General features: G+C 37.6%; 1 protein-coding gene and 1 long non-coding RNA gene across 3 annotated transcripts in view; both read right to left on the reverse strand.

Annotated features, from left to right (window-relative positions):
• Positions 1–20,258, reverse strand: part of LOC145737210 (uncharacterized) — a 299,466-nt gene that overhangs the window by 195,950 nt on the left and 83,258 nt on the right. The gene's annotated exons all lie outside the window — the stretch shown is intronic.
• Positions 257–1,758, reverse strand: LOC145737285 (uncharacterized). The gene is made up of 4 exons (XM_081991918.1): positions 878–1,758; positions 712–813; positions 435–647; positions 257–373 (listed from the first exon to the last, which is right to left on the reverse strand). The coding sequence occupies exons 1-4, from the start codon at positions 1,031–1,033 to the stop codon at positions 257–259; spliced, it is 588 nt and encodes a 195-aa protein (XP_081848044.1). The 5' UTR covers positions 1,034–1,758.

Here is a 20,258-nt window from a genome sequence, read left to right on the forward strand (position 1 = left end):
CAACTACCGTCAGAGGTGTCCGCCGTTTCTTAGGCATTGCCTCCTGGTACCGTCGTTTTGTAAAAGGCTTTTCCCAGATTGCCTCTCCCCTAAACCGACTATTAAAGAAGGGAGTCAAGTGGTCCTGGTCAGAAGACCAACAGCAAGCATTTGAACAGCTGAAGAAATGCTTAACCGAAGCCCCTATTTTGGCATGTCCAGATTGCTGTTGTGCTACAAACAGATGCGTCGGATCATGGGCTAGGTGCTGCATTAATTAATCACAGGTGTGAGACTCATTATAAATTTTATTATGTAGGTATTGTTGCTGAATATCACCACCCACATCTTGAACTTCATATACTATGTTCTCTACATCTTCATCTGAAGAAACCTAAACAAACATTAATGCATTAAAACTTAAGTGCAAATATGTAAGATGTAGATTTTTATACCAGCACATCAACATCTAGTTCCTGCACATCAAAAGGTTCTAGTTCTGTTACTTTATATTTTTCTGACAGCTTTCCATTTTGTGTTAATGGAATAGATTGGAGAATCTTAATTGTAGGCTTGACATTTTTTATGCACTCGCTACTAGGTTCGTTATTGGTGCTTACAGATGGAAACACATTTGTCTTCATTATGTTGTTGAGGGTATTTAAATCCTAAAAATTAATCAAGGTTATTACTGAAAGCCTTGCAGGGCAGTTTAAAAAAAACTGATCTTACTGTTAAATCATTGTTTGATTCAGTAATGATCTCTTTTATTATTGGATATGGTTCACCTTTGTTCATGGTTGATGATAAGGTATGACATTCATAATACTCCGCCTAAAATAAAAAAAAATAAACATTATAAACCACATATACACATGATAAGTATTTTATTACATACCGAATTAACACATGCCTCATCAGCCACTGAGTTAAAAGAACGTTGAGGCGATCGAGCAATTTCTCTCCTGGGATTTTTTATTTTAGCAGATAATTTCAACTCGCTGCCACTGCATTCATTGGTTTCACTATCACTAACTTCCGTCATAGCCTTCATTTCAGCTTCTTCTGATTGGTACAACAAAAAGTTGTCTCTTTTTTTAATGCAGAACAATTTCTCCCATCCTTCACCGGGTAGAGAGTTTGGATTTTTAATTAGTTTCAATCCCAATGAACTCCTTAACTTTTTTGAAGGCCAAAACAAAGTTCCATTTTTCTCCCATCCACCGGGAACAACCGTAAGGCATTTTCATCTGTTTGGTTCCGTGGTTTGGACGATTTTAAACGACATTTTTTTTGTATATAGTTCTAAAAATCCACCTAGCACTGACTTTAAATTACTGTAAAAAATACGCACGGTTACAAATTAATCTAACCTCAAAACTATAATTGATGATTCATGACATATGCCATTTGTCACTGCCCAGACTCGTATAAAACTAGGGATGGTTATTGGGCCAATATAAAACTAAGAGTAATTATTGAAACTATTAATTGGCTTTTTGTAACGAAATTTACTTAATTGAGCGTTGTGGATTTATTAGCAGATGCTCAGTTTTGTACTCGACCAACCAATATTTATAAAAGTTTACAAACATTTATAAGGAACTTCGCGGCAATAAAATTACTTTAATATTTATAGACATAAAACATGGCTGTTATATGTGAAAATAAACGTCGGCCATATTTGTTTTTTTTTTTACTTAACTTGACTCGAAACTTTCGGATAATTTTTTTTGTGTTTCGGCATCTTGTAGACACGAATACTTTCAAATGTGATGTACAAAGTATGCAAGTAATTGCAAATATGTTTTTCCTTCAATTTCCCAAAATATAACAGAGCATTAAAGTCTCACAATTTTATTTACAAACATTCAAACGGGAATATTTCATGGGCCCGTGAGTTTTAGGATAGGTATCATTTAATTTTTCACAGCAAATTTTGATTGGCAAGTAAATGTACATCCAAGACCGAACTCCAATTGCTGATAAAAATAAAATGAAGAGCGCCATTATTAAATTATTTAGTAACCTTATAAAACACACATCAGATCACCTCGAGAACAACAACCATCGTGCAGTCAAATTCGGCTTGACGATTATTTTTGAAGCGAAAGAGAAAATGCAAATTGCATTTATTAAACGAAGAGGAAAGACACAGTAAACACGTGAAAGGCATGTAGGTGTACATATATTTTTAGTTTTATAAAAGCGTTTATAAACACTGTTTTTAGAATTATAGTAGTAAGAGAAATAATACCGTTACCTTTACAAATCTGGTTGTTTCTTAATAGAGGTTTTCAATTGGTAACGAAAACATTATTGTTACTAGATGCTCAGGATAGCTTAAGGGTATATGTTTTATAATATAACCGAAAACTGGTCATCGTTACCGTTATAAGATTCTCCATTTAAGTGCTATTAGTGATATATTTGGGTAAGGATTTCGTTTTTGAGGCAAATTAATAAAACCTAAGTTTTATAAAGTAGAAACTAGAACGTAACACTGCCTATTAAAACACAAGAAATGTTAGTTGGGCCAGCTCTCCGATATTGAGGAGCATAGTAACCGCCTCAAACAGCTTTGTGATATTTATGAGCTGGTCCGTCTGAATCTGAGTCGGGCGTTCACCACTCAAAGCCGAAATTACAATCTCCGGAGACGCGAATGGAGATGTCACTTGGGAGATCAAGTTTTCCGCCGGGAAAATCCTCTGTCTTCCGCTGTCCGAGGTTTTGCCTCGAAACTTGCGCACAAATATTCAGGGCCGTATACCGTTGTCAAAGTTGTTTCTCCCGTGGTCTATGATCTTAAAGATCGTACCGGCAAAACTTTTCGACATATCCACATAAAGGACCTTAAGTCGGCGTATGTCGAGGCTAGTGCGGAAGTCGATGGTAGGACAGGTCAATCGTAACCGCCTGGAGTTTCTTTTTCTCCTCCCCGAACGTTTTCTCAGCGTTTTTTTTTGCCTGTCCGACGGAACCCGCTTTTCTTTAGATGTCCGTTAACCGTACCGTTCCGAAGTCTCGCCGGCGCTTGCCCGGTGAACCTCCCCACGGCGCTCCTCCGGAGAGTAGTACCTCCATGAGAGTAGCCAACACCTTGGCTGTCACCGCCATGAAGACCCGGGTGGCGCAACTCAAAAGGGAGGCCCAGGCATTAAGAGCCCCCCCGTTCAGGAGTCGGCCAGCGCTCACCAAACCTGACTCTGCTTCCGGTCGGCCCCGGATGGCCGGTCGCATTCGGGTACTGTCGGACATCCGAGTGCGTCTGGTAGACCCGAGTTCTTTACGGACGACGGCTTATGACGCCAATCTGGAGCGGCTGGAATGGGCTGTGCAACATACTGAGGAATTATTTCCTGACCCTGCCCGTCCTGTCACCGTCGAAATTGCACCTGACTGCAAACCAGCCCGGGTGACAGCAGAACCGTCCGCCGAACCGACCCCAGTGGATTGGGAAGCAGTGGCCGATACCATCATGGCCACTCCTCAAGCGTTGGTCCCCCGCTTTGGTGAGTCAGCTTCGGACTCTGCGTCCGCCTGACTACCGGAAACACCGCCGGTTACGGAGACATCTTCGGACCAGCGATGGTCGCCGGGTACACGTCAACGTGCCCTAAACCCGTCAGTGCCGGTGGTCCTTTCCTGACCCTCCGTCCGTGAATTTGTTTTGATTTTTTTTTGTATAAGTAGTGCCGTCAACCGTGGGAAACATTCTAATTTTATTTTGGTTGCTCCGCCCGCTACCTCCCCAAATCTCCAGTTAACAGTTTTTTTTTGTGGTTAAAGATGTCGGATACACCTTTACTGGAATTAACCTCGGAGGACTTGTGCCTCGAGATGATGTGTGCAGTGGAAGAGGAACCAGGGGCATCTACCGCCGAGCTATGCTCGTCACGGGCTACGGAAGCTTTGGAAGAGTTGCCACCGCCCGCACCGACCGAATCATCTTCCATGATGCAGGTCACCACGGTTGTTCCCACCGAACCATCACATCCGCCAGAAACGTGTGCTTCGGCACAAACACGGACTTCTCTCGTGTTCGAATTGGTCACGGGGTTGCGGACATGGTCGGGTCTGGAGGACGGCGGCCGAACCTCGCCGGATCCAATACCCTTTACACCGCCGGAGGATCCGACGGATTTGCCTTTGTTTTTGCCCGTAAGAAGGGGGCTATGCTGGAGATGTGGCCGAGAAGGCCATCACCGGGCCATCTGTGACCGACCACCTATTCGGTTTTACTCCAGGTGTGGGCACCGGGATCGCCTGTCTAGACATTGTCCCTGCAGACCTTGGTTTCCGGAAGAGGAGACGACCGTATTGCCACCTCCAAAAGTGACTCCAACTACACGCCAGTTTGTGTCCCGAGGAGTTCAATCAGAGAGAAGGGGTGTGTAACGAAGTATATTTTTTTTGTATTGTTTACTAAGCCGTCCGTTAGTGCCGTTGGTTTTGCGGCGATATGCAGATAAGGGAACTATTAATAGAAGCCGTTTAGTAAAGTAACCAGTGCTAGTACTTTGCCAAAATACGATAAGCCGTATTTTTAAGTTATTATATTTTCTCAGGATTGGCCAGTCCGATTTTTACCGTTCTTGTTGGAAACAATTGGTAAAATTACAGAGTTTACAACAACGCTGCAGTATGATAGCGCGTAATAGGAAATTAGTGCTTTACGACTTTGCTTGTAATTATAATTCGCGAGTTGACGTAGCCGGCTAGGTTGGCCGAAGCGTACCGTTTTCCTGCAGTACTGCGGTTCTGTACGCGTCACTCGAGTAGGGCCGTGTTTTCCACTACCCGAAAGTGGGGAATCGGACTGTCTATAAAACTGGCGTGCGCCGCCAGTTCGTGGTGTGTTGAGATCATTAGCTCTCCCCGAGCAACATCTCAACATCCCAGCAGCACCGCCGCATCACAGTAAGTATACCTGTTTAGTGGCTAGCCCTCCTAGTGCACTGTGTACCTGTTATTTAAACACCGAGGCTCGCTAGACCGGGTGTTCGTTCCTTGTTTACTCCAACCCTGTACCGCCGTTTGTTGTAGCGTCGTGGTTCGCTAGACCGGGCGCTGCTTTAACGTTCACGTCACCAGTTTCCATTGCAAACGCTACATGGTTCGCTAGACCGGGCGTTTGCACCGTTAGTCCCAGCCCGGCCATTTTTCCGGCCCTTTTTCTTCAGTAGCATCGTGGCTCGCTAGACCGGGTGCTACGCCATAGATCCGGCATTGTAGGTTTCTATACAAACACTACAGGTACACGGTCTATTGGAGCGATTCTACTATCGTTTTGGGCTGGTTGCGAACGTGTCCAAGTGCTCTTCAAGTGTTCGTTGCAAATCGTGTCTCGCTAATTCAGGAATTGTCATCCGTCAACGAATGGAGGCACGTGCCAACTTTAGATAATCCTGCAGATATCGTTTCGCCTGGTATTACTCCGAGTGCCTTACTCGACCATACACTTGTATTGGCATGGCCCTGAATGGTTGTGATTTGACAACACGCATTGGCCCGAGCTTTCTCATCTTCCTACAACTGACCTGCCTGAAATGAAGAGATTGAATATGCATTCTCAAATCGACCAACACAACAGTTTAATCGTTAATTTTGATAATTATTCCAATTTCACAAAACTTGAACGAACAATAGCCTATTGCATTAGATTTGGACTTAATCGTCGCTCCAAAAATCGCTTCACAGGTCCATTAACAATCACAGAAATTAATCGAGCGTCACTCTTTCTTATTAAGCTTTCGCAAATGCAAAGTTTCGAACAAGAAATTGATCAAATTTCTAGTGGTGCCCAAATAAAAAAGGGTGGCCAAATACTCAATCTTAATTCATTTATTGATGAAACCGGCATTTTAAGTGTAGGTGGCAGATTATCACATTCTGAACTTAATTACAACAAAAACATCCGATTATTTTGTCAGCGAAACATATGTTTACAGAATTGTTGTTTTCTGGCGCTCACTTACGTTTATTACACGCTGGTCCACAGTTGTTGTTGGCAAATATTAGAGAAGAATTTTGGCCTTTGGGGGGGCGTAATTTAGCGCGTAAAATTACTCGAAATTGCGTTCGCTGTTCTCGTTCAAGGCCTTCAGAATTACAACCCAAGATGGGAGATTTACCCAGCAAAAGAGTCAATCCAGCACCTCCGTATTATACATGCGGTGTTGACTACTGTAACGAAGTTACTAAGTTTTACCGTTTTCTTAATTAAATCGATCAACCGGAATCATCATTTTAATAACTTAAGTTCCAACAGTCGGATTTTCTCCGTTCTTGTCAGTTTAGGTTCGGGACGTCGGTTACTTTTCGTTAGGGTCATAGCGATGTGTCGCGGAAAGCCGCTAATTGATAAGTGCGTGGTTAATAAGTTTTACGCGGCCGAATGTTCAGCGGCTATAGTACCGCAGTTAACCTGCAAAGGCGTCCTGCCGGCACCCAGTGTGTGGCAGTGCGCGCGGTTCCGGTCCCCCATACATGGTACGTAGGTGAGTGGGAGATTGCAGGAAATAAAACTGGCCTGCACGTGGCAAACGGCCTCTTCCACCTGCGGTCAGCGTCCGAACCAGACAACCTGCTCCGACTCGAGATCCGACTAGCAGTAAGTACCATTCAACCACGTGTACCGGTACGGCATCTGTTCTGGGCCTATACCGCAATACCTGTCCGTTCCTTTTGATTTTTCCCTGTATTTAGTACACCGTAGTTAGCCGTCGTTTGGACTCGTATTGACCCGACGGATTTTCCCAGTAATTAGTACACCGTAGTTAGCCGTCGTTTGGACTCGTATTGACCCGACGGATTTTCCCTGTATTTAGTACATCGTAGTTAGCCGACGGATTTTTCCCTGTATTTAGTACACCGTAGTTAGCCGTCGTTTGGACTCGTATTGACCCGACGGATTTTCCCAGTAATTAGTACACCGTAGTTAGCCGTCGTTTGGACTCGTATTGACCCGACGGATTTTCCCTGTATCTAGTACACCGTAATTAGCCGTCGTTGGACTCGTATTGACCCGACGGATTTCCCCAGTAATTAGTATACCGTAGCTAGCACCCGAATTTCTCCTGTTCTTGTCCGCCAGGACAGCTGCCGTAGACACCGTTAACGCGTACACTTTTTATTTGACCGCTTTTATTGGTACGTTTAACTGCTTTGTCACCCGCGTCCCGACTTACACGCTTTAGGTGGAAATTGATCACTTAAAACAAAGTTACACGCTCTCTTTCATTTTTACACTTGCTTTTGTTTCTGTTTAAGACTTAAGATACCGTTAGGGTTCCGACTTTTGTTTCTCCGATTGGTTCTGTTCGTTAACCACCGTAGGTCCGTAGTCATAATTTTGGTTAAGTGTTTCAGTGTGTTAATTTCTGTTTAGTTTATTTGGAAACACGACCCGGTGAGTTTGCAAATTGACTTTTGTCTTTCATTGGGCCTGTCAGCCTTGCAAAACCTTAGCGCCCGCTTACCTTCTTCGACTGTCTTAAAAGTTACCCCGGTAGACGGAGCGTTTTCCTGGTTTACGCTCCGCGGTTGTTTGAAACCAGGTGGCGCCCGAGGCAATTAAAATCAGACTAGTGTCAAAAGGGGTATTTAATTTGCATCCCCAACAAAAGAGCGTCACACTACGCTGGACCGATTTTAATTAGAGATAGGCAATGCCGCTGATATTGTCACGACTAGCGTGACGTGTTGAATTTAATTCAACTCATTTGCCTGGGATCTCGTTTCAGCGTGAAAATAAAACACAGTTAACTCTACCATCAAGTTCTATTAAATAAGTACCTTAATCTAACAACTCCTAACTTACTAACTAATAAAATAAACGGTTTCCTAACCCAACGAAAACGTTGCTAACTCCCAATAAGATCATAATCAAATAGGCGTAAATTAATACACAACATAAAAGTACAATAATCATACTTACACGTCTCCCAAGCAACACACAAATTTTCATTATCGTTTAATTAATGTATATGCAACCGTTTTTCGTAATATTTTAGTTTTGGTATATCGTTTAAACATCTATAATACATTTATAACCAACGTCTATTTTTTAGCCTTTTAATATACGTATGCAAGTCACAAAATAATATTCTATTACTGAACAGCGTAAGTAAGGCCGTTATTTCTAGGTCTATAATATAACATGTTTTAGTGGCCTTAAATTTATCACTTTGTAATTTATGTCTGGCCTGTTCAATTTTTTTGCTAATCAATTTATTCACCTCAACAAATGATTTCTATATGTAAATTATTATCATAGGAATTTATTTTTTAATAATATTTTTATAGGCAAAAATCGTGTAACTGTTAAACGTAGATCTCATAAAATTATAAGTACATCAATCTACGTCGATCGTATCCTATTAGATTTTCTTTCTCTGTGTGGCTTATAATCTTCTTGTCACATAATAAAACTAATATATTATTGCGTTAATACATAGGTACCTACAACTCAATCAAAAAATGTAGGACACCCTCTGACCTGTGACTATAACCACATTATTACGTATTGTTTCTACGTTTTATGAAGTTTTTAGACTTTATTATAAATAAGCGTTTACGATAGACCAAACCCTATTTCCTCTTTGGATAAATTGCATAAAAACGCGTAGTAGTACTAGAATAGTGTAACACACCATTTCATCATAAATTACCAATTTTGAATTATTTTTCAATGTAAGAATCAAATGTTAAGAAATATGGAAATTTACGTATTACCTTACGAAAATATAAACAGTTTCAGTTGGAAGAATCATCAATTGTTTGAACATTAATCACAAATTTATTATTTATACTTCTTGTACCACCAAGTGGTTTTCGGAACAATCTTGCTAAATATTTCCAAAGTTAGCAAAACTGGAAACTTCATTATCCAAGTACAAGTGTTAAAAATAATATTTGACTTCAAATTCAAATAAAGGCGGGATACTCGTCGTCGGCTTCAAAGAAGAGCGTTGCCAGTGTCATTGTAAAGTACGTAATTCTGAACTTTCTTACTCAAAATACATCAAAGCAAAAAAATATCGAGATCTCATATTGTCTGATGTGGTCAAAAACTGTTAACCTTTCTGGTAAATTAACAAGACCAATCTTCATACTACGTAGTAATCCAGTTTCAATAAATTTTCTGTATTAGCTTTTATCTCTCATACGTGGTAGAACTTTTATTTGCGCAGGACTGGCAACGCGGGACAATCGGCGCAAGCGCATTAGCAGATCATCTCGGTCTTTGTGTTTCAACCTTGATTTTGCTCGGCGCAAGAGACACGATTTTAGTTTTAGAATAGGCCGCCATTCCGCCATTGTGGAATTCTAAATTCTGCTTGAAAGTTGGTGCTGTTTTTTTAAGTGGAATCTTATGTTTGAAGTGCTAAATTGCATCACAAAAAGTAAGTAAAAAACTTAATTATTATTTATTAGGCAATATTTTAGTACATTATTACTTTTGTTGATACTCATATGGTATATTCTTTAGATATAACCACATGGTTTCTATCCAAAAAGCCTGGATTTACTCTACTGTTTTACTAGTTTATTCTCAATTGGTATGATTAATAGTATATCTTTATTTTTTTTGCCGAATTTCTGTGTTTTTAGTAAGTACTAAAATTACTAAATTTTTTTACTTTATTTCTTTGGTGTCAAATAGTAACAAAATTGATTGAAGTCTATAAGCATTACCAGTTAATGCAAATCCATCACCTTTTAAATGTTTTTTATTACATTTACAGACAAAAACAAAATGCAATGCGTAATTTTAATTTTAAGCTTATAGGTATTTTTCTCTAATAAACTTTTCAAGGTTATGTTGTATTAGCAGTTGTTGTTTAGCTTTTAGAACAATTCTATATGATAGAACGAGCCTCAAAATTTGTAAAAGTAAAAATTAAAATCAAAGAATTGAAGAGTTTTTGGGGTAGGTATATGTATTCTTTTTTTTTCACATCAGGGGTATTTGAAATATTTTGAGTGTTTTATTCTTTTTGCTCATACAGTTTTTTTTTGGTGTATAAATTATTATCCGTCATTTCATTTATTTTAGAGCCTGCGTCCTAAAGAGAAGTAGTTGAACCTTTTGGATTGAACAGAGCACATTCTCCATTTAATTGTAGGTTGTAGTTAAATAAGCTAGTATTGTAAACTTTGCTTATCTGATTAGATAATGAGTAAAGTGATTTCGAAGCGTCATCTTCGACGAAAAACAGCTTTGTCTGTAAGAAAAACATATCATGAAATGTCTCTCACGCTATATGAAAATTTAAACAATAGCACTAATAGTTTATATGAAAAGGAAATATTTAATATAGATAAAAAAGTAAACTGTACTAATGACAATTTATATATTTCATCGCCAAAGAACTACCAGTTTTTTAAAAATGCTGAAGAAAAGTCCAGTAAAAACTTGAGTTTAAATGCTGATTATGCGACAATACCACCGTACCCATCACCATTTTCACAAATAAATAACGGTTCTTTTAGTCATACCTTGGACTTTACAAACAGAAATTAAAATTATGGGCTATTAGTAATGGTGTGACACATCGATGCTTAAATGAACTTATTGCCTTAATTAAGCCAAAATATCCATTTTTAAAAAATGATGCCAAGACCCTTCTTGAAACTCCTAGAAATATGAATGGCACAGTTAAATTAAATAACGGCGAATTAGTATATTTTGGTATGACAAGCAACTTACTACACTTCCAGAAAAAGATTTTACAGAATGTCATAAACTTTCTTTACACGTTAATGTAGATGGAATACCAATTTATAAAAGTAGTGCTATAGAATTTTGGCCTATATTACTGCATTGCAAAACTTTCAAAAACCATATTAATGTTATTGCAATTTTTTGTGGTACTGGAAAGCGTAATCCTTTAGGGACATTTTTGAAGCCGTATATTAACGAGATTAAGATACTAACAAATGAAGGATTAATCGTTTGAAATAAATCTTTTAAAGTACATTTAGAAGCATTTTGTTGCGACGCACCGGCCAGAGCATACCTTAAACAAATTATAGGACATAATGGTATACAAGGTTGTGAACGCTGTGAAATTACCAGCGTATATTGCAAATCTAACAAGAAACGATATTATCCCATTAACTTTAATGCTTCTATGAGGTCCGATAACATTTTTTTAGTGATTGAAAACATTCCTAATACTCATATTAAAGCTCAATCTCCATTGACTGAACTTGATATAGGATTGGTAACAAATTTTGTGCTAGATCCCATGCATATGATTTATTTAGGAGTTATGAAAAGATTGATAAATTATTGGCTAGAAGGTGAACGTCGATTTAAATTATCAAAGTCGACTGTCGCTGACATAAATGTCAAAATATCTTCTATAAAAAAATATATTCCATGCGAATTTGGAAGAAAAATTAGAACATTTAAAGATATTAAACGTTGGAAGGCTGTGGAGTTTCGTTTCTTTCTACTTTATTGCGGAATTGTTGTTCTGCAAAGTAATGTTAGTTCCACGATTTACAAACATTTTTTATTGTTACATGTTGCAATTTATATATTATGTAACAATAATTTGATCAAAACGTACTTGCATATATCAAGAAAATGTATTAAAAAATTTGTTACTAAAAGCGAAACGGTTTACGATAAATTCTTTGTTGTATATAATATACATTCTTTACTTCACATATCTGATGATGTTCAACAATATGGTTTATTAGAAGATTACAGTTGCTTTCGTTTTGAAAATCGAGCATTCCGATTCCGATTCCGATTAAACGGAGGACCCACATTCAGATTAAACGCAGCGTTTTAGACGCTGTCAGAAAATCGCTTTTCCAGTCCGCATCCAGCAAATGTTCTTCCAACGTTCGCAACGCCGATTCTTCCGCCCATCATTATCGATAACCGAAAATGATGAGCCTTAATGTTTAAGTAATTTGGATTTTTGTTTTATTTCGTGTTAGTAATTTTTTGACAAAAAAAAATAAATGACTTAACTTATTCAGATGTTTTTTTTTACCCATTTGTCAAGAAGAAAGTTTTTCCATCAGTACATACAAAAGAATGTAAAAGTTTCTTGACAATTGGTGGATGGCGAAAAAAAAGACTTTTTAAAAAAAAAAACACATAAAATTGCAAATATTTCTAATTGGAAACATTGTGACGTCACTACAATCTAGTTTAATTTAAAACTAATAACCCACCAAGGGAGATCTGGTGTTGGCGTCAAAGTTCCTTCACCATAAAATAACATATTTTGTGACACTCGTTGCTTTGACCCTAAATTACTCCCTTAGTTGACAAGTTACGTCAAAATGTCATAGAAAACAAGAAATAGAGCAGATTTCAGGCTTCACTTAGGCAAAATAAAGAGAAGTAATAGAGGAAAAAATTTACCTCTGGCTCAAGTTCACCACAGAATAGTTGAATTTTGAAAAATTATTAACAATACTCCCAATATAAATCACGAAGTTTTTACATTCATTGTGGAATTACAAATAAAAGTAACACTGAGTCTTTTTTTTGTAGCAAATTAATTATTGGCTCAAAATTTACTATTACCAACAGAATACCAGATAACGTTGTATTGGTAAAAGAAAAAAATTTTGTTAAAAACGTCTCATTAACTCGTAGCTAACTAAGGTAAAATTAGTTTTTATTGAATTATTTTGTTATTTATGAAGCAAATCATAACTTATTATACATCACTAAAATCAGAATAAAACCTACTATTTGATGGGCTAAAAATCGAATATGGCGCCCATAAGAAAAAAGAAAGTTGATGATGACTGCCAAAAAACGAAACGTCGTGTGGCAAATTTGAATCCATCATCGAATAGCTGGAGAAAAGATGGTTTTAGTTTTGGGATATTGTCACGAATGAAAAATCCATTAATTCAAAAGATGGACTTATTGACTTAAAAACATAAGAATATTCGAGAATTACGGAATATTAAGCGCACGAGGCAAGGTCACACCAAGATGCACCGAGTGCATTGTATCGGTGATGAGTCACCACCACCTGCTTTGCAGGAATATGAAAAACAGGCGACGAACAATAACAAACTACGTCAGCCAATCGGGAATAAAACACGCCGATTTCAGCAGTATAGGATGAGTGTGAACCAATCGACAGTAGTGCGACCAGCTGAACCAAGAGGTCGAGATGTCGACCCTCCTCGAGGAAAGAAGATCAAGTTAAGTAGTCCATTCTCCAAAATTGCTCCAACACGAAAGTGACCAAGCCAGCCGCCAGAAAATGCTAAGTCCTTAGCTTATGAATTCATGTAAGTACAATTGTTGAATTGCTAACTTTCAGTGTGCTTATGACTGTATTGTTTGGATAATAGACTTAAGTGTTTAATAGAAAAACGCAGTGTTTGATTCCATCCTTGAAACTGAGATCCCGGCGCGACGTTTAACGTCGTGAGTCAGTTTAATTGATGAACCCAGAAGGGCTCATAAATTAAACGTGACATTTGGTGGAGGCGCCGGGTAACGATCCCGGTACCTCTCGCCTCGGCCAGCTTTGAGCTGGTACCCTTCCCCGGATCCCAGGTAAGTCATAGCCCTTTTGTAACATAGTTAGTTGAAGTTGTAACAGTTCATTGACATGCATAGCTAAGTATTCTTATTAATCGTATTGCATCAATCGGTTCGCTATTATAAGTATTTTATGTATACACAGCAACCTATATTATATTGTATGAGTAGGCATAATAGAGTACGATAAATATAAGCGATTTATTCAGCAAATATATATTGAATACAGGGAACTTGCCGGGGTATCATTTACTACCTTTACATGGCGATCCTGCTAATTTTTTGTGGACTTCTGATTAAATAGTAAAAAGTAAAAGTTAAAAGAAAAGTGTAGTGCCATTGGTTGTGTTTCGTAATGTATCCGATGCCGACAAATCTGCTTAGGAGCTGAGCGTGGTATAAATGTGAGCTAAGATGGGGCAAACCAAGTCAAAAGATACCAAGCAAGAAGTAACGGAAAATGGCGTAGTTAACTAGTTACTAATTTTATAGTACAAGAAGCTGAGTACAACATCACTAAAGACGTCAAAGTGATTATGTATCTTATTTTCGCTATGTTGGCAATGCTCTTATTGTGGAGAATTATTCGGGCTGTCAAGAAAAATATGAAGAAGCAGATCCGCCGCGACATGGCAGCAGTCTCTTTAGCATCTATAAGAGAAACGTAATGTTGAGTAAGTAAACGTAAGAGCTGTTCCGGTAAGCGTGTGCGCGTATGTACAGTGATAGTGATGTGCTGTTTATTGTGCACAAACTCAACAAACTCAAGTGTCTTCAGTGTTAAGTTCTTATGTGTAACTGTGCAAAAGAAAAGTAAGCAATAATTAGTCGTAGTAAATAGTTTATTAAACTGGGTTTTATAATGGAACTTTTAAGTTGATTTCAATTCAGGCGTTTAAAAATTTTATTATAGGTATTATTGTCTATATGACTATTCTGTAGTTACTATCTTTAAACTGCAGTATTTGGATCAATTTTATTATTTTTGATAAATGACTAGTAAAGGATTAACAGAAGTTAAGAAAATTTACGAAACTGCAAAAAGCTTTTCAAGTAATATCAATAAAGAATCTACCGAGAGACGCGGAAATTTAGACAGAGTAAATAAATTACTTGTACAGATAGGTTTAATCGAAAAAGAATTAAGCAACTTTAAAACTCAAGTTTTAAAAGAGAGTCAGAGCCCAGAGGAATTATTGGCAGCAGCAGCGCCCTATATAAAAGAAACTGAAAAACTAAATTTTAATTCCAGACAAACACTGCTAGAACGTTTAAAAAGTATCGTTGAAATATCAAAAATGTCGACAAGCACCGTAGAATTTTTTAGTTTGGCTAGTAAATTAGTTCCAAGTCAATTCGATGGTAACTCTGAAAATTTACAGTCATTTTTAGATGCATTAACTTTACTTAAAAACAACTGCGAAAATCAACTTGCTAACGCTGTAGCTTTCGTGAAAACTCGTTTGACCGGAAAAGCGCGAAGTCTTATTACGAATGAAAATACAATTGACGACATAATTTTTAAACTTCAAAATTCGATTAAAGGCGAAACTTCACAATTATTGACTGCAAAAATTTTACATCTGAAACAAAACGATAAAGAAGCCGCAAAATATGCTTCTGAAGTGGACGCATTAGCGCAAAAATTACAAACAGCCTATATTACAGAGGGCGTACCAGCGGAAGTTGCCCAACGGTACACGGTTGAAAATACTGTGCGAGCATTTAGCCAAAATGTCAGTAGTGAAAGAGTTCGATTAATAATGGAGGCTGGCACGTTTTCTTCGGTACAGGAAACTATTACTAAGTTTGTGAATGTTAGTTCGTTGGCACCGTCTTCGGCAAATATTTTTCAGTTTAGGCAAAACAATTTTCATAATGCGCGACGTCACTTTAGGGGCACAGGTCCACGTAATAATAGTTATAACCAGCATTTCGATAGGAGTGTCAATAGATATTCTAACAGTTACAATAGAAATTCTAATAATTTTGGAAACAATATTAATAATTATAGAGAACAATTTAGAGGCAGTAATAGAAGCAGAGGCGCATTTAATAGAGGTTTTAATCGTGGTAACACATCTGCTAGGTACTATACAGTGCGTTTTTTTTAACGCGCAACATAGGATTTTACGTGTTAAATTTTTAAGTCCATGTTAGACCATTTTATTTTGGAACTGCAAGTCTATAACTTGACGGGTGTGTCTTTAGTACCCTGAAGCTTAAGTAAGTCTAGCAATTTGGTCTAAAAAGTGATTAAAAACTGGAAAAAAATCATTTTTTTTCGAAAAGATTTTATCGTTCCATACTCCCTGTATGCATTGTTGTTCCTTGTTGTTTTTATACTGGCAGGGCAGGTAACAGGTAAAGTGACATATTTTGACTGCATCACGACCCGACATCTTTTGAACGTCAAAAGGGCATTTTATGATTGTTTGGAATACTGTTTGGCTTCAAACGGAGGTCACTTTGAACAATTCACTTATAAAAATACTTCTTTTGTTCTTAACTTTCTTGATATAAAGTTAATGATCACCCTGTTTTACTTTCTACGCCAAATTTTACCAGCTACCTGCCGTGCCAGTATCAAAAACAACAAAGAACAACAATGCATACAGGGAGTATGAAACGATAAAACCTTTTCGAAAAAAGATGATTTTTTGCAAGCTTTTTAACACTTTTTAGGCCGAATTGTTAAACTTACTTAAGCTTCAGGGTACGAAACAGCCACCCGTCAAGTTTTATACTTGTAGTTCCAAAATAACATGGTCTAACATGGGCTTAAAAATTTAACACGTAAAATCCTATGTTGCGCGTTAAAAAAAACGCACTGTAGAGGCTCTAGTCCTAATTTTGTTGGCTTTTCGGAGTCGGGAAACGGATTGGAGCACCAATCGAGCCAAGAAGCGACTCGGTTGGGCGATATGTAACCATATATAGTTTTAGTCTGACATTTTCAAATTTTGTGAAAGTTGAGTTAGAAATGACTGGTTCAGTTAGTACGCTACTAGTAGACACCGGAGCTGACATATCAATTTTTAAACGTTTATCAGTAAATCCTGATCAAATAGTTGATTTTTCTGGAGCCACTAGCATCAAAGGTATCACAGAAGACCTAACTAATTCATTAGGTGTTGCAAACACAAATATTTTTATCCAAGGGTGTACGTTACCTCACAAATTTCATATAGTTGATTCTAATGTTCCAATACCATGTGACGGAATATTGGGTAGAGATTTTTTAGTTGCTTACCAATCAATAATAGATTATTCTAACTGGAATATGACGGTACACTTAAAACACAAAAAGTTAACAATTCCAATTTTAAGCAGTCCTGAAAAGAATGTGTACCATATTCCTTCTAGATGTGAAGTTATTAGAGAGGTTGACGTTTTGAAACATTTGACACACGACGTTGTGGTGTTAAATAAAGAATTAAAGCCTGGTGTATACTTAGCTCGTAGTATAGTATCTCAAAAACATCCGCTTGTAAAAATCTTAAACACAACATTTGAAAATGTAACTGTAGACATATCTAATCTTGAAACTATCAGTCTCGATAAATTTAACATTTACAACATAGAAACAGAAAATCAAGATAGACATGTTCAACTCTTAAAAGAACTTAATCAAGATGTCCCAGACTTTGTTAAAAAAGATTTGCTACAACTTTGCGAAGATTATTCAGACGTTTTTGGATTAGAAACAGATAAATTAACATTTAACAACTTTTACACACAAAAATTAAAAGTTATTGACAAAAAACCTATTTATATTAAAAATTATAGAGCTCCCAGAGCACTTAAAGATGAAACAAATCGACAAGTCGAAAAATTGTTACATAATAATATAATCGAACCATCTTGCTCAGCATACAATAGTCCGGTTCTATTGGTTCCTAAAAAATCGCAAACTGATCAGAAAGCGTGGAGATTATGTATTGACTTTAGAGCTGTAAATAAGGTACTTATAGGAGACAAGTTTCCGATTAATCGCATAGACGATATTTTAGATCAACTTGGTAGAGCAAAGTGGTTCTCAGTAGTCGATTTGTTATCAGGATTCCATCAGATACCTTTAGATGAAGAATCGCGAGATTTGACTTCATTTAGCAGCGATAAGGGTTCATATCGATTTACCAGATTGCCTTTTGGACTTTCAGTCAGTCCCAACAGTTTTCAAAGAATGATGTCTATTGCTTTTGCCGGAATAACTCCAGAAAAAGCTTTTTTATATATGGACGATTTAATAGTAATAGGCTGTTCAGAAAAACATCATTTGAATAATTTAAAAAGTGTTTTTGAAACTTGCAGAAAGTACAATTTGAAATTAAATCCCAAGAAATGCAATTTTTTTAGAAAAGAGGTCACTTTTTTAGGTCATAAAATAACAGACAAAGTAACATATTATAAACAAATAATATGTTACTTTTTAAATAACAAAAGTACGATATTATAAACAAATATCCGACGCCGCGAGCTGCTGATGAGGTAAAAAGGTTCGTTGCCTTTTGCAACTATTATCGAAGGTTTATACCAAATTTTGCAACTATCACATTACCTTTAAATTCGCTAACTAAGAAAAATGCTGAGTTTGTATGGTCAAGCGAATGCGAAAGTTCATTTAACCGTTTAAAGCAAGCACTAATTAGTCCTCGCATTTTGCAATATCCGGATTTCTCAAAACAGTTTATTTTAGTTACTGACGCATCCCAACTTGCTTGTGGTGCAGTTCTTTCACAAAATTTTAATGGTCAGGAACTACCTATAGCTTATGCATCTCGTATGTTTACAAAAGGCGAGTCTCACAAACCAACTATTCTTAAAGAACTCACAGCTATTCACTGGGCAATAAAGTACTTTCGTTGTTATTTATATGGACAAAAATTTTTAGTAAAAACAGACCATAGACCTCTTGTTTACTTATTCTCTATGAAAGACCCGTCGTCCAAATTAACCAGAATACGATTGGATTTAGAAGACTTTGACTTTGATATAGAATATATAAAAGGAACAGATAATGTAGGCGCAGACGCCTTATCTCGAATAAATATTTCGGATTTGCAGGAAATCAGAAACACGGCTCAAATATTAGCAATTACCAGATCAATGACTAAGACAAACCAAAATTTTAATAAACACACTACTACTGGGGATAAACAATTATCACGTACTGAAGAACCTCAGATTTATGAAGCCCTTAATAATTATAATGTATTGAAATTTCCTTCCTTAAGATTTGAAATTGATAAAGAATGCATTCACATTATTATTAATTGTCGCAAAAAGAGCGCTCGTTGTTGGCTTTCAATTACTAATGGCAATTTTTCATTACCGAAACTATTGTCTAAGCTGAATAACATGGCTGGTGATAGTAAGTTTACACACAAGATTTTCACACGGTGCACCGTAAATGAATTAAAGGAAGTAGGGCATAAAATACTTTCAAAAGTTAAAATTGTTTTATGTAAAGAAAGAAAATTAATCAAAGACAATGACGAGAAACTTAACTTAATCAAACAATTTCATGATGATCTTATGTTAGGTGGACATTGTGGCCAGAAAAGATTATTGAAAAAATTAAGGTCTTCAGGAACTAAGAACTTCAGGCTCAAGGATGAGGTATTATACAAAGCCACGGCAACGAAAGACGGCTTAGAGTACGCTCTAGTGATTCCACGAGCGCTAAGGGAGGAGATACTGTGGGAAGCCCACAATGCACCGACCAGCGGGCACATGGGGATGACAAAAACCCTGAGTAGGCTAAGTCACAAATATTACTGGGATACTATGACGAAAGACGTACATAGGTACATCCGGGGATGCAGGGACTGCCAAGCCAGAAAAGGGCCGTCAAATAGAAAGCCGTTGGGGCTGCTACAACCAATCCCAGTAGGAAGAGTGTTCGACAAGTTGGGAATAGATTTGCTAGGTCCATTTCGCAGGAGCAACCAAGGAAAAACAAACATCATAGTAGTGACAGACTACGCTACAAGATATGCCATTACAGCGGCTCTACCCAGTGGTAAGGCAGGACCAGTAGCGAAATTTCTGTTGGAAAAGGTGCTGCTAATACATGGGATGCCCCGCACAATTTTGAGCGACAGAGGAAAGGTGTTCCAATCGGAAATTGTGCAGGAACTTCAACAAATCATGGGGGTGAGGAGTACCTTCACGACGGCGTATCATCCATCATGTAACGGCCTGACAGAAAGGTTAAACAAAACCCTGGCAGACATGTTATCTCTCTACTGCAATACCGAACAAACGGATTGGTGCTCATATCTACCGTTCGTCACTTTTGCCTATAACACGGCAAAACAGGAGACGACGCAATTTAGCCCATTCGAGTTAACATTCGCAAGAAGCCCCACGCTACCACTGGACGCCACCCTACTGGTGAATGAATCAAATCCAAACTCTAAAGAACTAAGGGAAAAGGCACTGCTTATAAGGGCACAAGCAGTAGAAAACATTCAGAACAAACAAAGGAAAGATAAAGAAATCTACGACAACAAACACAGAGAAGGGGAATATGAAGTTGGGGACAGGGTGAAAATTTTCATTCCAGTGAGAAAAGTGGGAAAAAGCGAAAAACTAATGTTAAGGTGGTTCGGACCATATAGAATAACTAAAAAACTGAGCGAACTGAACTACGAGGTGAAACAAGAGGGGGGAAGGAAAACAGACGTGGTGCATATAGGCAGAATACTGCCATTCCACGACGAATGGACGT

The sequence above is a fragment of the Ips typographus genome, linkage group LG13, assembly GCF_016097725.1.
Source record: "Ips typographus isolate SLU linkage group LG13, UJ_Ityp_2.0, whole genome shotgun sequence".
NCBI lineage: Eukaryota > Metazoa > Arthropoda > Insecta > Coleoptera > Curculionidae > Ips > Ips typographus.